At 44.0% G+C, this 18735-nt stretch overlaps 1 protein-coding gene and 1 long non-coding RNA gene across 3 annotated transcripts in view; one reads left to right on the top strand and one right to left on the bottom strand.

The window, feature by feature from the left end:
- zgc:113337 (uncharacterized protein LOC503741 homolog) overlaps positions 1–10184 on the bottom strand; it is a 47917-nt gene extending 37733 nt beyond the window's left edge. For both annotated transcript variants that reach the window (XM_041211843.1, XM_041211844.1), the window contains exon 1: positions 9968–10184. In XM_041211843.1, the coding sequence (XP_041067777.1) occupies positions 9968–10010 (43 nt within the window). In that variant the 5' untranslated portion in view covers positions 10011–10184. The remainder of the gene's footprint in view (positions 1–9967) is intronic.
- LOC121290846 lies at positions 4744–17173 on the top strand. The gene is made up of 4 exons (XR_005945889.1): positions 4744–4810; positions 9361–9618; positions 15016–15122; positions 16744–17173. It is a non-coding gene; the product is annotated as an uncharacterized LOC121290846 (long non-coding RNA).
- The last annotated feature ends 1562 nt before the right edge of the window (positions 17174–18735 follow it).

Below are 18735 nucleotides of genomic sequence, written 5' to 3'. Positions count from 1 at the left end.
CCCCCCCCCCCCCCCCCCAACCCTGCCTCAGCCCCCACGTTTTACTGTCGTTACCGCATTGGGCATTTGGTGCACGCTGGGTGGGCAAACAGATAGTGACCATGCTTACATCAGCCTTAGCGGTTGAGGAGAAGATGGGTTCTCCCCGCAGCATATGCTAGTGTTTGTTGCATTTGAGTAGTCTGGGGGCAACCTGCAGGGGAGGCAGCTAGATACATACTCAGACCTCCAACACCTGTCTTATTGATGGTGATGAGATGGTGGAAGGGGAGCCTCAAGGTGTTGTGGCCTAGTGCCATCTGCTGGCATCAGCGCCACACCTAGTTGCACCTCCTTGCCATGGGCGCTAAGACCCGTGTGCTATTCAAAGTGATGGACACCAAATGTGTCCAAGGTGGCCGTTGGGGGAGGGGATTGGGAGCAGCCATACTATCTTCTGGTGCCTGATGACCACTGGAGGCCTCAGATGGGCCACTATGGTTGGGGTGTGAGTTGTGCGTGCAGAGTACATGAGCGATCAGCCCCATAAATCCTCTTCTCTGTTCTGCAGGCAAAAACTGAACACAACCTCAGGGGGTGCCAGAGGATTGGTGATGGGCACACCGTGCTGCAGCACGTCACCACCTACGAGGAGCTGGTCATGGAGCTGGGGAGGAGGCAGGCAGCCAGGTCAGCAGGTGTCGGCGAGGCTGGGGTCCAGCGGCCAGGTATTTGAGGGCCAGAGTCCCATCCACTCTGTCTCACCACCATCCAAACCACTGATGGCTGCTGCAATTTTTAATACTGAAACAATGCTCTTGCACAGACTGAGACACTCTGACGTGTGGGTCATACACAAAGGTCCCTCGTCCCCTTGAGGAAAGCGTCTCCACCACCTTCCAAAGTCACCTTATCCCATTTGTGACCACGATCAGCATGGCCTAACATGCCAATGGCATCGCTGCCGCACATCCAAAGAGTTACTGCATCTTAGGGGGTTTGGGACCTCCAGCACCCTTTCAGTCAGTGCGTCCCACATTACTCTGTCCAAAAGGTCCTCAGCACCTCACCTGTCAACCTCATGGCACTCAACTTAGATAAATGCCACCACGTTACTTATCCCTGCGCCAAGGGGAAATGTTGCCTTCTGTCCACTCAGTCTATGCCCCTCATAATGGTATGAAGGTCAATAATGTGACCTGTCAATCTCCTGTGCTCCCCGGCAAATGTCGCAAGTGTTTGCGATGTTTCCTCATAACTCCAACTCTCCAGGCCAGCATGTATCCAGGTCAGGTACCTCTGTACTCTCCCCACTCCAATGGCACATAACATTCCATGTGGCATTCCTGAGGCCATCTGACCAGCTTGTCTGTATGCGCGTCTAATGTTTGGGCCTCCTCTTGACTCTTTTCCATCCCATCAATGTTCGTTTACATAGGTTATTGAAGGGTGAGCGACTTATGAGGCTGGGAGGAGAAAGGGATGAAAGGTGTTACTGACTGAACGCTAACTGATGCACTGTCCTTGTTGTTAATTTCAGTATCACCATCGCATGGCCGCGGCCAACAAGACCGGAGCCCCCTCTCCACACCTGAGGGCCAAGACGTGCAACTTGCAGCACATCGTTTCAGCCATTAAGGCACAGCGCAGCCACAAACACTTCTGTGGAGAATGTAACGTCAGCTCATGTCCCAGGTCACTGTGGAGAGGGCACTTCAGAATTGCTGGAGGAGATGGCAGGGACAGAGAGTGCCAATGGCACCAGCAGCCAGAGGGCTGCAGGGGACCAGGCACATGCTGAGTCCGGCACTGATGATGTGCCTCTGGAGATGTCATCAATGCAGCAGCTGCAGGGCAAGCGACAGGAATCGTGTTTATATCTGGCAGGGTTGCATGAGGGTATGCTTCAGTAGGTCTCTGTGGTGGATGAGTCCAAGCAGAGTGCATGTGAAGGCATGAACCTCAGGGCAGAGCTTCAGGATTCCTCCACTGAGAGATTGACGGCTCTCATGGAGAGGGGGTTCGATCAGATGGAGAATCTTCTGTTTGGGTTACGTTCTGACCTGCAAGCCCCCACAGCGGTAATGGCCACGGCTGGTCATTCCCAATGTGGGAGATGTTGTGGGCACCAAGTGTCGGTGCTCGGTGCACATGCATCTGTGTTGAGCAGGGAGGTCCAATGTGACCTCACGTCAGCGCAGCAGTTGCCTGTTGTCGCTGCGAGCTCCTCCCAGGGTGCTCCGGATGAGGGCAGCAGCTCCTTCGCCCCTCTGCCAGTCAACGTTGCTTCCGTTGAGGCTGCGACAACTGGAGCGGTGCCAGTTCTGGAACTGGCCACTCCCTTCCACACGGGGCCATCCCAGGCTCCATGGGCTAGAGGATGTCCCCCAAGGTCATCGAGGCCAACAGGACAGCAGAGTCAGCAGGCTGTCTCACAAGCCACTCCGAGCGATGGGGCGGCACCTAGACGTAGCACCCGAAAACGTAAGCATAAGGCACGTTAGGCACTCCATGGCTATGTCACTGGTGATTTTGTGTTGGCCTTAGAATAGGCAACAATATACTTATGTTTGAAATGGAGAAGTTTCTGTTATATTTTCTGACCATGGCTGAGGGTGTTTCCTTTGTGCTGCATTTTTCTTTTCCACAGGCATATCATGAATGTTTGAGTGGACATTAATGTTTCTGCACTAAGCCCTTAGTTGCAGTTGATGAGGTGGAAGATGTAGCACCTAAATGCCACATGTGGAAGCACCAGGCAATGCTGCTCCTGCTGATCCATGTGTGTGGAGCTGGCTGAAGCTTGTTTGGATTAAATTGTCCTGGGTATTCCTGCCTCCTTGGTGTAGTAGCAGGTCAGCGTGCTGTCCCTCATCATCACCCTGTGCTTCCTCATCCTCTGAGCCACTGCTGGATACATCATGTGCAGCCTCATCCACTGTGTCAAGGTCTTCATCGTCAACTGCATCCCCCCTTTCCAGCGCAAGATTGTGCAGAGTGCAGCATGCTACCACTAACAGAGAGACGTGATCTGGGGGGTACTGCAGTGCGCCCCCTAAGCAGTCCAGGCAACAGAAGTGCATCTTGAGAAGACCGATTACTCTCTCCACCACAGCCCTTGAGGTGCCCTGGGCTCCTATTGTAGTGCTCCTCAGCTTCTGTTCTTGGATAACGGAGCGGTGTCATGAACCACCTTCTGAGGGGATAGCCCTTGTCACCCAGCAGCCAACCATCCAGCCAGGCTGGAGCACTGAAGAGCCCCGGCACCTGGGAGTGTCTGAGGATGTAGGCGTCATGGGAGCTGCCTCAGTACCTTGTACAGACTTGCAGAATCAATATCCTGTAATCACTCACTATCTGCACGTTCATGGAGTGGAAGCCCTTCCTGTTGACAAAGGCACCGGGCTCACCTGCTGGCGCCTTGATGGCCACATGTGTGCAGTCTATTGCACCCTAGACACGGGGGAAGCCAGCAATGGCTGCGAAGCCTCTGGCTCGCTGTGCCTGACTTGCCTGGTCACAGCAGAAGTGGATGAAGGTCAATGCCCATCTGAACAGAGCGTCTGTAACCTGCTTGACACAAGTGTGGACAGCTGATTGGGAGACACCGCAAAGATCATCCACCGAGCCCTGGAAGGAGCCAGAGGCACAGAAGTGGAGGGAAACAGTGAGCTTCAGAGCCGCTGGCATGGGGTGTCCACCCACACAATTAGGGGAAATCTCAAGGCCAATCATCTGACAGATATAGTTGACTGTCTCCCTTGAGAGTCGGAGCTTCCTTTGGCACTGCACCTCAGTCATATTGAGGTAGCTGCTTCGCCGCCTGAATACCCTGGCAGCAGGATAGTGGAGTCTTCTGTGGCCTTTTCCCCCTTGAATAACCTCTTGGCCCTGCGCCTGGCCTCCCAAAGGTGGCTCCCCTGGAGGCTGATTGTCCAGTCCTGGCCTTCTCCTTATTCTATCCCTCCCTTCCTCCTCAAGGGAGATGCCTGTAATGGAGATGTCAGAACCTATACCCCCAAGCTAAATGGAGGCCTCCGGAAAGCTACAGGCCCGATAAAGATTATTGTCTGCAGACTGGTTTCAAAGTGCACAAAATGCTCTTGGAAATCGATATGAACTACAAACAATCACACAGGCAAGTTTAAAACACTTTCTGCAATTAAAACTTCGTGGAAAACACGAGCAACCCCTCTGAGTCCACATATCCCACCAGTGCATGACTTTTATTTAAAAAATCTACCTGCCTGCCCGTTGGGCCCATGCGCGACCCGAAGTTTGCCTGGGCCCCTCAAAATCCTGGACAATTGGCAAGTTAAGGGCCTTAACGGGACCTTTAATTAATGGCGGGCACGCGTCCCATTGCTGTGCGCGCCCGCTGACTGAAATATAGCAATGCCGCGCACTGATGTCGGCATGCTCGCGCGATGTCGGTGTGCGACATTTTAAGTGCTGATGTGTGGGCTACACCATCAGCACGTCAGCCAGAAAATTCTGCCCAGAGAGACAGACAGAAGCCTTGAAAGTAAGGCCTTTCCAAACAGCTCACCAAGCCTAAACTGATGACATGACACCTGTTTACTGAAAAAAATAAGTTGTTTTGATTCTAAAGAATTGCTCAAGACAAAGAGGTCTAACTGTAAAATAGACAATAGTCATGTTATTCATATGCAATAGATTTTCTTTATATTACAAACGTAGGAAAACAAGTAGTCAAATCTACAAATTCCATGAGGAAGTCACATCTCTGCAGTTAGGCGGTTGAAAACTTATTAGATCTCCCCGTAAACTGAGACAAAAATAGCTGAAACTACGCTTTATTCTTTGGATTGTAAGTATAAACCTAGTTATTTTTTGGTTGTACATCCTGACAATTTTATTACCCAAGTGGATTTGAAGTTAGTATTTTTTACACTTTGTAGTTTTCAAAACAATATTATAATGTAATCCAAGATTTAAGCTTAAAATAAAGTATTAGACAGTAACCATTAAAAAGGTTGTAATCTCAATCTGTAAACCTCACTAACCTAACTCTTCTAGAATTCTGAATGATAAGACTCTTAGTCTAATAGAGGAGATACTTTGAGAGAGACAGATCTGTTGTACTGTACCGTGTATGTTTCTTCCTGAGGTAATTTTGTTTAGTTTGAAAACTTTAGTTTGAAAAAGAAAGGCCATTTATTGTAAGACCAAATTGCTATCTGGCATAGCTGATTAAGCTCTTATGATATTTTAGAATTTCTTTTTAGTTGAGGTTTTAATTTAGCAATAAGTTCAAAAGGAAGATTTACCATTGCTGGGGGAGGCGGAGGGGAAAAATAACACAACTCTAATAGCAGTACATCAATATCTCTTGGAGGTTCCTTATGCACTGTCTTAACAAGTCCCTCAGAATTTCATTAAACTCCCACTCACATACAGACATCATGTACATCAGTCATTATGAAGAAGACTGAAATCTCTCAGGATAACAAGTCAGTCATCTGTCTTATTGTCACTTACAAAACGACATTAACCTCTCTTGGGTTATTTAGTGGCCGCCACATATTCCTATTACTAACATTTTCCCTTTACTGATCTTTTTTTTACATTTTATCCAGAGACCCAGTTCCAATTTTGCCAATCTTCCATTTTAACTATTTTCTCTCTAATAAATGTTACCACCAAACCTCTTGCCTTATCTTCCTGGGTCTTCTTAAAAAAGAAATACCACAAGGTAATTCTCCAATTATCATGAAATTTCAACTAGATTCCGTCTATCTTACAACATTTATTTCTTCTCTATGTACCAGTGCTGCTAGCTCATCCATTTTACTTCTTATATTCCTTGTATTCATATAAGTACATTCCAGGTTATCCTTTAATAGCCTTACCCTCTTTTCTTAACTTGCATATATGTTCTGCTTTCCCCATCCCTCCTATCAAATGTATTTAAATCAATCCATTCTGCCTTATTTAAACTTCCTACAAGCATACACATTTGCATCCTGGCATAGTTTTTCCCTGTTTTAGACAATGAAGCTATAAACACTAAACTTCACAGCATAGAGTTTCCACTCAACTGTGCTGACTTTATTCAGTGTAACTCACTCAAAATCGGTATAAGCTGCACAAGAGATCATGGAATTTTAAGTGCAAATTTGATCCAACGCAAGCTGAGTTTCTGTGATATTTTGCGCTAATTTAAAAAGCAGCTCAAAGCCAGCCCCGTCCACAAAACTGGACATGCACCCAGAACAAATTAATCACCATTAGGAATTTCCACTATTCGCAGAATTGTGCAGCACAGAATTGATACAGCACAGAAGGAGGCCATTCGGCCCATTGTGTCTGCACCAGCTCGCTGAATGAGCAATTCACCTAGTGCCATTCTCCAGTCTTCTCCCCACAACTTTTCACATTGTTCCATTTTAAATAACAGCCTAGTTCCATTTTGAATGACTTGATTGAACCTGTGTCCACCACCTTCTCAGGCAGTGCATTGCAGGCCCTAACCGCTTGCTGCATGAAAAAGTTTTTTCTCATATCGCTTTTGCTTCTTTTGTAAATTACTTTAAATTTGTGCCCTCTCCTTCTCGATCCTTTCACAAGTGGGAACAGTCTGTCCAGACCCCTCATGATTTTGAATGCCTCTATCAAATCTCCTGTCAACCTTCTTTTCTTCAAAGAAAAAGGTTCCAACTTCTCCAATCTTACTTCATAACTGAAGTTCCTCATCTCCTAAACCTCTTCTGCATGCTCTCCAATGACTTCACATCCTTCCTAAAATGTAGTGCCCAGAACTGTATGCAGTACTCCAGGTGGGCTCTAAATTGTGTCTTATACAAGGTCAACATAACCTCCTTGCTCTTGTACTCTATGCCTCTATTAATAAAGCCTAGGATACTGTATGTTTGGTTAACTGCTCTCTCAACCTGTTTTGCCACCTTTAATGACTTATGCACTTAAACACCCAGATCCCTCTGCTCCTGCACCCCCTTTAAAGTAGGCCCTTTATTTTATACTGTCTCTCTATGTTCTTCCTACCAAAATGTATCACCTCACATATCTCTGCATTGAACTTCATTAACACCTTCATCTGCCCATTCCACCACCCCATGTCCTTTTGAAGTTCTACAGTACTGTTCCCCTCACAGGTAACAATGCTGCCAAATTTTGTATTGTACACAAATTTTGAAATTGTTCGCTGCACACTAAGGTCTAGGTCATCTGGAAAAGCAAAGATTCTAATATTGACCCTTGGGGAATTCCACTACAAACCTTATTCCAGCCTGAAAAACATCCATTACCATTACTCTTGGTTTCCAGTCACTCAACCAATTTTGTATCCGTGTTGCTAATGTCCCTTTTATTCCATGAGCTATAAGTTTTCTCACAAGTATGTCATGCAGCACTGTATCAAATGCCTTTTGGAAGTCCATGTACACCACATTAACAGCATTGCCCTCATCAACCCTCTCTGTTACCTCTTCAAAAAACTCGAGCAAGTTAGTTAATTGTGCCTGTTTGTGGACATTTAAGGAATCTCTTATGATTACGTTTTATTTGGGTACACAAGACTAATAGGTACATTTGAAAAGCTTTTGATTTTTTAATTTACTAAGAAACTGAGTACTGAGCCATATTATAACCAACAAATGGTTCTGTGTATCTTTCAAAAGTAAGTGAGTAATTTAAAAATTAGGTTACTCACAGGTGGTGGATTGACACAGTGACTAAAACCCATTTTTCAGCTGATTATTCAACCTTATAAGTTACAACTCTTAAACATACCAAGGAATATCTTTAAAAACAATTTTAAAAACTTACATTATAAAATATTGCCTGATTGCACTGGTTGACAGATATTACATTTGGTGATAGCCAAGTGAGTATGAGCAGAAACTTGAGAAAAGAAACGCTTCTCAAAACTGACACAGTTGGCTCCAGAATCATCTATTACTCTACCCTGTGGTAAAAGAGTTAATTCAAATTCTTAACTCTGGGAAAGCCCTAGGACCTGATGGTTACCCATGAGTTTACAAAGGTTCAATTCAACAACAACTTATATTTATATAGCACCTTTAATATAATCAACTGTCCCAAGGCACTTCACAGAGGTAGAGAGTTGGAAAGGCTGAAGGAGAGTTTAGGTCAGGCAGCTGAAGGCATGGCTGCCAATACCTGGTGGCACCCTTCTATCTCGTAAGATGATGGTTTGCGCCGTGATGGTCAACTCTGTGTTAAGCTTCGCCTTGTTCCATTCTGGCATGGCAACCTTTGCTGCATTTTCTGCAGATGAAGACAGCAGGCTGAGAAGGTGTATGATTCCCTGACCTCTGTTTTCTCTGGACTCTCTTCTCGGCCAGCTGAACTTTTTGTTTCTGCTTGCCTCTTCCAATACCCTTCCAAACAGTCAGCCTCCAGAGATCATGTATGTCAGCAACTGTTTCCAGTTGTCAGCGTCAATGTCCACCATCTTCATATTTCGCTTTCAGGTGTCCTTGTAAACATGGTATGGACGCCCTGTGGCCGGTTCACCATATAGAAGGTCTTTGGGTGTATGGTCACCATCCACCCAATAAACATAACCGAGTCAGCGACTTAACAATGAGTGTATGCTGATGGAATTAGCACACTACAGGATTTCTGAGTTGGTGACCTTGACTTGCCAAAAGATTCTGACGATATGTCTGAGACAGCAAACTGAAAACTATTCAGCCTTTTCTCCTGCCTAGCATTTGTTGTCCAGGCCTCGTCAATGTAGAGGAGTGTGCTGAGGATGCAGACCTGGTAGACTCACAGTTTGGTGCTCTCAGTCAGGTCGCTGTTGTTTGTCTTCCTGAGGCTGATGATTAAACCAAACTTTTTACACGTGTGAGAGAATCTGTCTATTTGCTGCTGAAGATGTTCCTCAGTATGAAATGTTACTGCAACCTCATCAATGTAGAGCAACTCTCTGAAGAGGATGTGGTGCATCCTTGCCTTGGATTTCAGGTAAGCAAGGCTGAACAGTTTCTTGCAGTTCTAGTATGTAAGTAGACACCCCCTGTAGATGACCTGAATGAATATATCAGCGGCACATAGAACAATATGCCAAAGAGAGTTGGTGTCAGAACACAACCCTGTTTAACACCACTGCAGTTCTCAAAGGGTTTCGATGTTACCCCGTCATAGCTGACCTTACCCATCATGTTGTCATGCAAAGAGGAGATCACATTCAGCAGCTTCAATGGGCAGCCAATTTTCTTCAGCAGCTTAAATAGACTGTCTCTGCTCACATGGTCAAATGATGGCATGACAAAAGACAAATCTGGACTGGCCACCAATGACAGAGCAATTAAAATCAGGGATGCTCATTTGACTGGAATTAACCTCCCTGAATTGGTAATATTCCTACAGGAAGACTGCATCACACTGAAGGTTTTATGCAGGGCTGACACTCAGGGTATAACATCTGATACATGCTACAATAGCACTAAACCCTTACTCAAATACATTTTCTGGATGAACAGAAGGTGCTTGACCAAATAGCACCAAGAAATGGATACCTCTCAAAGTGATTCCAAGGGCACCCAATCCCCCAACCCAGCCAGAGGCTTAAGAGAAACTGAAGAAATCGTAGACAGGAGCAACCTTCAGTATAGAGAGAGGATATAGGTAAGTTGGAAGTACTGCTTTTATTACTCCAATGTTAAAATGCTCCACTTAATTTCACTTTAAAGATAAATTTAGGTCTTCATGATAACATCTGGTGCATTCATTTGAGTTGTTTTTTAATGTAAATATTCGACCATATTATTACAGTAATTTTCACAATTACATTTATTTTAATTAATCTGATTGTCATTTATAATCGTTTTAGTTTTTTCTGTAAGCATGTTGATACGTTGTTAGATAATAACGGAGCAATGTTTTCTCCAATACTTTTTTCCCCTTAATTTTCTATTCACATTCGAACACTACAGCCTAGAATTCGATGAGTACATAAAAAGTAAAGGAGTCTCACCGTCTGCAACAGCGGCCAGTAGTACAAGGGTAAAGAGTTTCATTTGCAGATCGTCGCACGGCTGCAGAAACAGCTATTTTTTAAAGCAAGAAGCCTTTAATGGCTGAGTTTTCGGCACTGGAATGCCCCTGCTCTGTATAACAGCTTTGTGAAACCGGTAAAACGGCAGGTGCTGTCACAATCTCACTGGGTGCTTTTGCTTCACATGCAGTACTCACTGTACTCTCATGACCACTTTGTATTGGAATAAATAGCGCCGTCATGTGACGCCGGCATTTAGCCAAGAAGCTGGGGGTGAGGTGTGGAGTTGAACGTGGTGGGAATTATTAAAACTGCTGGTTAAAAGAAAAACACAAACTTCTATCTTTTCACAGGCTTTTGTTTTGCAGCAGCAATCACGCAACAAAAAATCTGTCCATTCGGCCGATCCCACCAAGTGAAAAAAACTCGAAGATTTAAAGGGACCACAGCTGTTAGCACTCAGTCCCAGCTCCAGGGCAGACTTTGCTGCCTCGGACCCCCAGATCTCCCCTGGGTCACATCCCACCATTTGGGAAGCCCTGTTTTAAGGAATATCTTGGAAAGCAAGTTAGAGAGCTGGAGAGGTTTGGGGGTGGGGGAATTCCAGAGCTCTTGACACAGCCACCAATAGTGGACTGATTAAAACCAAAGATGGTCAGGAGGTCAGAAATAGAGGAGCTGAGGTATCTTGGAGAGTTGTGGGCTGGAGGAAATCACAGAGATAGAGAAGGGTGGTGCAATGGGGGTGTTTGAAAATAAGGATGAGAATTTTAAAATCAAGGTGTTGATTTAACCAGGAGGCATTGTAGGTCAGTTAGCACAGGAGTGATGGGTGAGCAGAATTTGGCACGATTAAGAATATAAGCAGCAGAGTTTTGTTTGATCTAAAGTACATCCAGGGAATAGCCCATGCAAGGCTGGCCAGGAGTGCATTGGAATAATGTAATCTAGAACTAACAAAGGCATGGAATGAGGGTTTCAGCAGCTAATAAGCTGAGTTAGGGCAAAGTTGGGCAATGTTACTGAGCTGGAAATAGGTGGTTTTCATTGTGGCACGAATATATGGCTGAAAATTCATCTCATTCCTTCACTGTCGCTGGGCCAAAACCCTGGAACTCTCTCCCTAACAGAACTGTGGGTGTACCTACAACACATGGACTGTAACGGTGTAAGAAGGAAGCTCACCACCACCTTCTCAAGGGCAATTAGGGATGGGCAATAAATTTTGGCCTAGGCAGCAATGACCACAACCATGAAACAAATTTAAAAAAAATCTCTGCCAAGGCAGCAACCAGCCTGATTAAGCCGCAGACAGTTGCCAGCGAGAGGGATGGAGTCAATAAACATTAAGTTTGTGATGGGGACCGAAGACGCTGGCTTCAGTTTTACCAATATTTAATTTGAGGAAAAATCTGCTCATCCAGGTCAAGCTTTCCAATTATTCAGAGGCAGTGAAGGGGTCAAGAGGGTGGTGATGAGGTGGAACTGGGTGCCATACATGTGAATACAGATGCCCTACTCTCGGATGATGTCACCAAGGAACATGTAGATGAGAAATAGATGGAGATGAATGATAAATCCTTGGGTAACATGAGAGGAAACTGTGTGGGATTGGGAAAATAAATCATTGCAGGTGATATTCTGGATACGATTAGATAGCACCTAAGAATAGAACCAGGTGAGAGCAGTCCCACCCAGCTGCAAAACAATGGAGAGGCATTGGAGGATGGTGTGATCAACCAGCTCAAGGGCTGCAGACAGGTCAAGAATGATGAGGAGGGAAAGTTTACCTTTGTTACTGTCAAAAAGGGTTTCATTTGTGTCCTTGATAGGAGCTGTTTTGGTACTGAATTATAGAATCACAGAATGGTTACAGCAGAGAGGAAACCATTCAGCCTGTCAAGTCCATGGTATACTTTGCAAGAGCTAACCCAGCTACTCTCACTCTTCAAGTACCTACTCAATTCCCTTTAGAAAACAATGACAGTATTTGCCTCCACCATGTAAAAGGTTTTCCTCATGTCTTCTCTGGTCCTTTTGTCAATCACCTTAAATCTGTCTTCTCTGGTTCTAGACCTTTCTTTCAATGGGAACAGTTTCTCTCTTTTTAACCTGTCAAGAGTAGACCTCATTGATTTTGAACACCTCTATCAAATCTCCTCTCAACCTTCTCCAAGAAGAACAACCTCGGGTTCTCCAATCTTTTCATATAACTGAAGCCCCCCATCCCTGGAACCATTCTCTTGAATCTTTTCTGCACCATCTACACTTCTGAGTTTTGAGCTGTCTGCAGATTTTGAAATTATGCTCTGTGCACCCAAGTCCAAGAAATTAATAGCAGTGGTCCCAGTATCTATCTCTGGAGAATCCTAATCTCTACCTTCCCACAGTCCAAAACAATTCATTACTATACTCGGCTTCCTGCCTTTTAGCCAATTTCTTATGTGTGCCACCACTGTTCATTTTATTCCATGGGCTTCAACCTTGCTGACAAGCCCATTATGTGGCACTTGGTCAAATGCATTCTTATTCTTCAGCTTTGCATCGTTGTCAATGGTTCACATCTACTGCCCATCTTTCTGAATCTTCAAGTGGGAGTACAGCCCTACTTGAGTAAGGCATTATAGGTTGCAGTGTAGGTGATTATTCATTGAAGCTGGGGCTATAGCCAAGTGTTTCTTCCTGTGATGCTTTTCTGAGACAATCTGAAGATAAAGTTCTTTAAATTTCTGGGATCCAGTGCGGAGATTTTGCCACCAAGTGCTTTGGCCATGTATTGACTGTTCCTAGTTAGTGAGGTCAATCTGACATGAAATGATGTCTCGCTTGCATGAATCTTTGTATCTTTGTTTTGGCCATCTAACAGGTCTACTGGTACCCTTAAACTCTCTATTAAGTGCATCTTTTGGTAGGAGACCATTCTAACAATGTGGACTAGCCATCATAGTCAATGTCGCTTGAGCATTGCCACAGTCCTTTCTGAGTTAAGAAATTAGTACTCTTGCGTTGTGGATGCTATGCTGCTAATGGATCCCAAGGGTATTTCTAAAGCAGCGCAAATGAAATGAGTTCAATCTGCCTTCCTACTTTTGATATGTAGTCGCATTTTCAGCCCATATTACTTTGCACAAAGGCATTATAAATTCTTAACCATGTGGCAATTTTGTGTTTGGGATTTTTCCAGGTTCCTGCATGTTACCTCATCCAAAAACTAGATCAAGTTAAACACAATATACCTTTAATAAGTCCGTGCTGGCATTCCTTAATTAGTACACACTTAACCATATAAGCTTTGATTTTTTCCCAAATGTGGCAGGAGCTGCAATCTGATTGGAAGGGTTCAAACATGAAGTTCAGGGAAAGGTGGGTATGAATTTGGGAGGTAACAATATGTTCAAGGACTTTGGAGGGGAATGGAAGGTTGGAGATGGATGGTAGATTGTAAGGACTGAGCGGTCAAGTGGTGGAGTTTTTGAGGACAGGTATGATGACAGAAGATTTAAAGAAGAGACAGGAAGAACCTAAGAAAAGAGAACCATTAACAATATCAGCTAACTTGGGAGCCAAGAAAGGAAGCTGTGTGGTCAGAGTTTCAGTCGAAATAGGGTTGAGAGCACAAGAAGTGGGTCCCGTGGACAAGATGAGCTTAGACAGGGCATGAGGGGAGATAAGAGAGAAACTAAAGAAAGTTGTGAGTTCAGGGCTAGGGAAGGGAGGACCCCTAGAGGAAGTTTGGCCTGGAGGACTAGGCGATGGAGGAAAGTGGTAATGGCAGTTGATCAGATGGCCTCAATCTTAGTGACAAAGAAACCTATGAGCTCCTCGCACTTGTTGGAGATGAAGATGGATGAGGCAGGGGAGCCAGGGTTAAGAAGATGGCTGCAAAAAGAAAAGTAGAGAAAAGAAGCTAAGCATTACCTTTGTATTACAGGATGATCCTGGAATGGTGAATAGTTTTCGCTGATGAGAGCAGGACTCAATAGTGCTTTAAGTGGCCCAGCCAGGTCTGGCAGTGAATGACTAAACCAATATTCCACCATATCCTTTCAAGTCTGTGCCTTTGGGATTTAAGGGAATGGAAATGAGAATCGTAACAGGGGCAATGGTCAGAGAGAGAGTAATGATTTTAATTGGAGTGGGCATCGAAAGTGGATGTGAGAGTGTGGTTGAGCAGTTTGGTGGCTGCTGACATGTCATGGTGAATGGAGACCCAAAGGCTAGATCGTTGGGATTTTGAAAGTGCAGTTTCAAATGAACTGGAAAATAATTTTTTCCAGGGGTGGACAAAGAAGGAAGTAGGGCTTGGAGGCGGAAGTGGTATATGGGTGGAGAGTGATACAAGGCATTGATCAGAAATGGCCTAATCTGTGATTGATACGATGGGAGTTGCCAGGTCATGTGAGATGGCAAGGCCAAGGGGTTGGCCTTGAATATGTGTTGGGGGGTTCACATGGAGGGAGAGATTATGCGTGACACACAATGTTGTTATGACTGGTCCCCGGGCGAGGTCCTCCAATTTGTTAACTTCCTGAATGGGAGGCCAATTTTGTTGTGCTCCTGGGTGAGGAGGGATGAGCTAGCTCCCCTTCTTTATTCAATCTCTCCCCTTGGTTTGTCGCAACGAGGTTAATTTAAAATGGATCCCTTCCCCCATTGATACCTTTGCCCAGTCCAAATGTATTTAGATTTTAGAAGGAGCCAATTTAACCCAGATTTCTTGATTCAAAGAAAGAGTAAGTTTATTAGTTACTAAAAACCCGAGAAAAGATAATGAAAATGCAACACACATAAACTCAGATCAGAAATGATAAGTTGAGTCCAAATAAAAGCTAAAGAGAATATACAAATCAGTCTTTTGCTTGTCTGTGAAGCATAGATGGTGAAAAGTTGCAGCCGTTAAGTTGGGTGATTCTGGTAGAACTGACTTGGGCAGTTTAGCACTTGGTTTGGAGACACTATGTTCTGCAGCTAGGCTGAAGAAACTGTTCTATTTCCTTTTTGATTGTGGTTTTGCTGATTTCCTCCAGCAACAGAGTGAGAGAAAGAGCCTTTTGCCTCTAAGCTGCAGGGGTGCCTACTTGATCGTCTACTGCTGTCACAGCACACTCACCCACGAGGACACTAGCACACACAGGTAAGATCTGCAGCTAGTTTTTTAACCCATTTCCTTGTGTATCCTAGAGGGAAAAAAAAAACATGTCTTTCACCCAGAGTCCGTTTTCTTTCAACTCAGACCATTTACACATTCTGAGATATGAATCAACAGGAGATGATTTTGGATGTCTTGTTGAGATGAGGCAATCAGTCTCCATTGCTTCCACAACCACAGGAGATTAAAGTTCAGTCTTTTGCATTTCATCTCTTCCTTTTAATGTCTCTGCTTGAAGTTGGCCTTGAAACCTCTTTAGGAGCAACATTCCATGTTCTCTCAGGACTAGTCAGTCAAGTGTAATCCACATAGGAATTTTCCAGAAAGAGGGTACTTTACATTCTCAGGCATCTTTTGCTCATTGCCTTTGCTTGTATATCTTCCTTTAAAAGTTCAAAATGCCCGTAAGTAATTCAGGGCTTTAAACCACTGTCTGAACAATGTAAATCCTCTACCTTGTCCATCCCCAAATAAATGGTATTCTTTTTCTTACATGGCACCAAACTCTTGAGGTGCACCAATAGAAGTCACTGGCATTTCCTCTGTTGTCCATCCAAGATGGGACAAGGAGCATGGTTTGAGTTCCAATGTTTGCTTTGCTGTGCACAAAAATTATTTGAAAATTCTGTAATTCTTTAAAACCTCCACACACAAATGTCCTTACAATTAGACAGGAGGGTCTATATGGCTGTAGGCACCCTCAATATTGGCAAATGTAATGCAGGTACTGCAGTGGTACATGCTAGATAGGCCTCAGCAAAGAACAATGTTTGTGGAGGTGGAAGCTCATTAACAATGCAATCACTTGTTAGATCCTGGAAGTAATGATGGATTATTCAGATGGCATTGATAATAGAAATGAAAATAACAACCAGACTAAAATTTAACACTAGTGTATCCAGTCAGGTGTCAGCAGAATAGGGTCAATCAGAATAGGGCTACTGCTGCATCACAGAGGCAATGTGTGTGATCTTCTATCTGCTTACTTCAACCAGTCTTTTTCCGCAGTGATTCTCCCCATATGGAAGATCAGTGGAAACCCTGAAGAAACAATATAACCCTGAAGAAACAGCCATTTCTATCAATCTCCTGTTCAAGCTAAGTGTAGGAAATTGAGGAACTCTGGTGGAAATTTGACTCCAGAAAATATTAACAAGATGCAGTATTAGCTGCAAAGGACGACCTAATTATTTGGGTTATATGGCGTTCTCACTATTTATAGTCACATAGAAATTTATGCACCTCTATGCTCTACGAAGAGTATACTATTCCGTTAGTACGCATGGCACATAACCATTGCTAAATGTTGTCCTTGTTAGTGGCTGTTTTCCACCCAATACATACAATCCACATATGGTGATCCAATCAAGCATTTAATACAATAAAACATTTGTATGGCTTTATAAAGCAACTTTATTGATGTAAAGGCAACTCTGTGGCTGTTTTATGACATTATCTGGAATGAATTAGAGAGCAATTGTTTCATACTACAACTTATTACACTTCTTTGTGGTATAATGACTTAACTAAATTAACATAGCAGCCATTTTGTGTTTTTGAATTATAAAAAGGGCTGTAAGAAGCCACTTTGTATGATTGTTTTCAGAGACACTACCAACAGACAGCTCTCAGCCAAAACACATGTGAGAGCTGAGGTTCCCTGCCATCTGGGGCTACAGAGGGAGATGCCAAGAAGAAAAACATCACAGTTCTGCTGAGAGAGGAAACCAGGCAATTTTCAAGCGTTATACTGGCAGAACCCATGAAAATAGGGGCCCGCGCTAGCTCTCAAAAGCTTTTGACCTGCTGAGTCCAGCTGTACAGGTAACATCCAGACAGTCAACTACAGAGGCCATCACAGTTGCTGAATCTGACTTCAAGTTTCAACCCTTCACTTCAGAAAAAAGGAATTCAAAGCAACAGACCCACAACGATATTTCACAGAGACTGATCCGAAATCTCATCTTTAAGTTTTTTTTCCCTTTATTTGCATTTTAATCTTTGCACTTGTATTTTTAGTTAATACCTTTATCACTTTTACCTAAGTAACTTTCAGCAGTAGTCTTTACAATAAACTAACCTTTATCCTGTTTAAGATTAGAGCTTGTCCGCTGGGATTATTTTTAATTGAATCACTCATAAATTAAAAAGTGGCGACATGCACACATGCAAATTCTTAGCTCATGCACCACTTTAAGGAAATGCTGTTAAGGGAATGGTTGTGACAATGGCTGGAATTTTCTAGTCCCGTCATAGCTGCACCTGCTGCAGGATATTCAGTGGCCCAGCCAAAACACAGCCATTGACTTTTGGTGGGACCGGATGAGCCCAATGGCAAGTGGGGCTGGAAAATCTCACCCTATGTCAAGGGGAGATAATTAGATTCTCCTTTGTTGGAGATGGTCATTGTGTGATGTAAATGTTACTTGTCGATTATCAGCCCAAGATTGAATGCTGTCCAGATCTTGCTGAACATGGGCACAAACTGTTTCAGTGTCTGAAGAGTTGCGACCGGTACACTGTACAATGCTCAGTGAACACCCCCACTTCTGAACTTATGATGGAGGAAAGGTCATTGATGAAGCAGCTGAAGATGATTGGGCTGAGGACACTACCCTGACAAACTCGTGTAGCAATATCCTGGGCTGAGATGATTGGTTTCCAACAACCACAACCACCTTCCTTTGTGCTAAGTATGACTCCAACCTATGGAAAGTTTCCTCCCTGATTCCCAATGACTTCAATTGTGCTAGTCTGGAACACAAGTTTTCATTAGAGTTAGGGTGTTGTCAGGGCCCATAGCATTTACTGTATCCAGTGCCTTCAGCTGTTTCTTGATATCACGTGGAGTGAATTAAATTGTCTGAAGACTGATTTTTATGATGGTGGGTCTTCAGAAGGAGATCAACATAGATCATCGACTCGACACTTCTAGCTGAAGATGATTGCAAATGTTTCAACCTTGTCTTTTGCAGTGATGTGGAGCTTCCTCCTCCAGTTAGCTGTTTAGTTGTTCACTATCATTCATGAGTGGCTATGGCAGGACTGCAGAGCTTAGATTTGATCCATCGATTATGGGATTGCTTTGCTCTGCCTTTAGCATGCATGTAATCCTGTGCTGTAGCTTCATCAGGCTGGCATCTCATTTTAAAGTATACTTGATGTTCCTCCTGGCATGTCCTCCTACACTTCTTATTGAATCTGATTTGATCCCCTGGCTTGATGGTAATGTTGAGGGATTTGGCTTGCCAGAGGTTACATATTGTGGTTGAATGCAGGACATGGCCAACTCAGTCAGTAGTGGTGCTACTGAGCTACTGTTGCTGACAGACATTGAAGCCCCTCATCCAGAGTACATTTTGTGCCCTTACTACTCTTAGTGCTACTTCCAAGTGCTATTCAACATGGAGGAGTACTGATTGATCAGCTGAGTGAAGGCAGTGGTAATCAACAGGAGGTTTCCTTAACCGTGTTTGACACTGTGTAAAAGCACTAGGTCAGGCAAGGGCACCCACAAGACAGAAACTAAGAAATTGCAGAAGGGTAATTAGTTGAGTTCAGTTGTATAATTGTGTGTTGTTGGGTAAAGATGTTAATG

This window comes from Carcharodon carcharias, chromosome 18, assembly GCF_017639515.1.
Source record: "Carcharodon carcharias isolate sCarCar2 chromosome 18, sCarCar2.pri, whole genome shotgun sequence".
Classification (NCBI taxonomy): Eukaryota; Metazoa; Chordata; class Chondrichthyes; order Lamniformes; family Lamnidae; genus Carcharodon; species Carcharodon carcharias.
The sequence above is the reverse complement of the archived record's forward strand: the minus strand, read 5'-3'. Positions and strand labels throughout refer to the sequence as shown.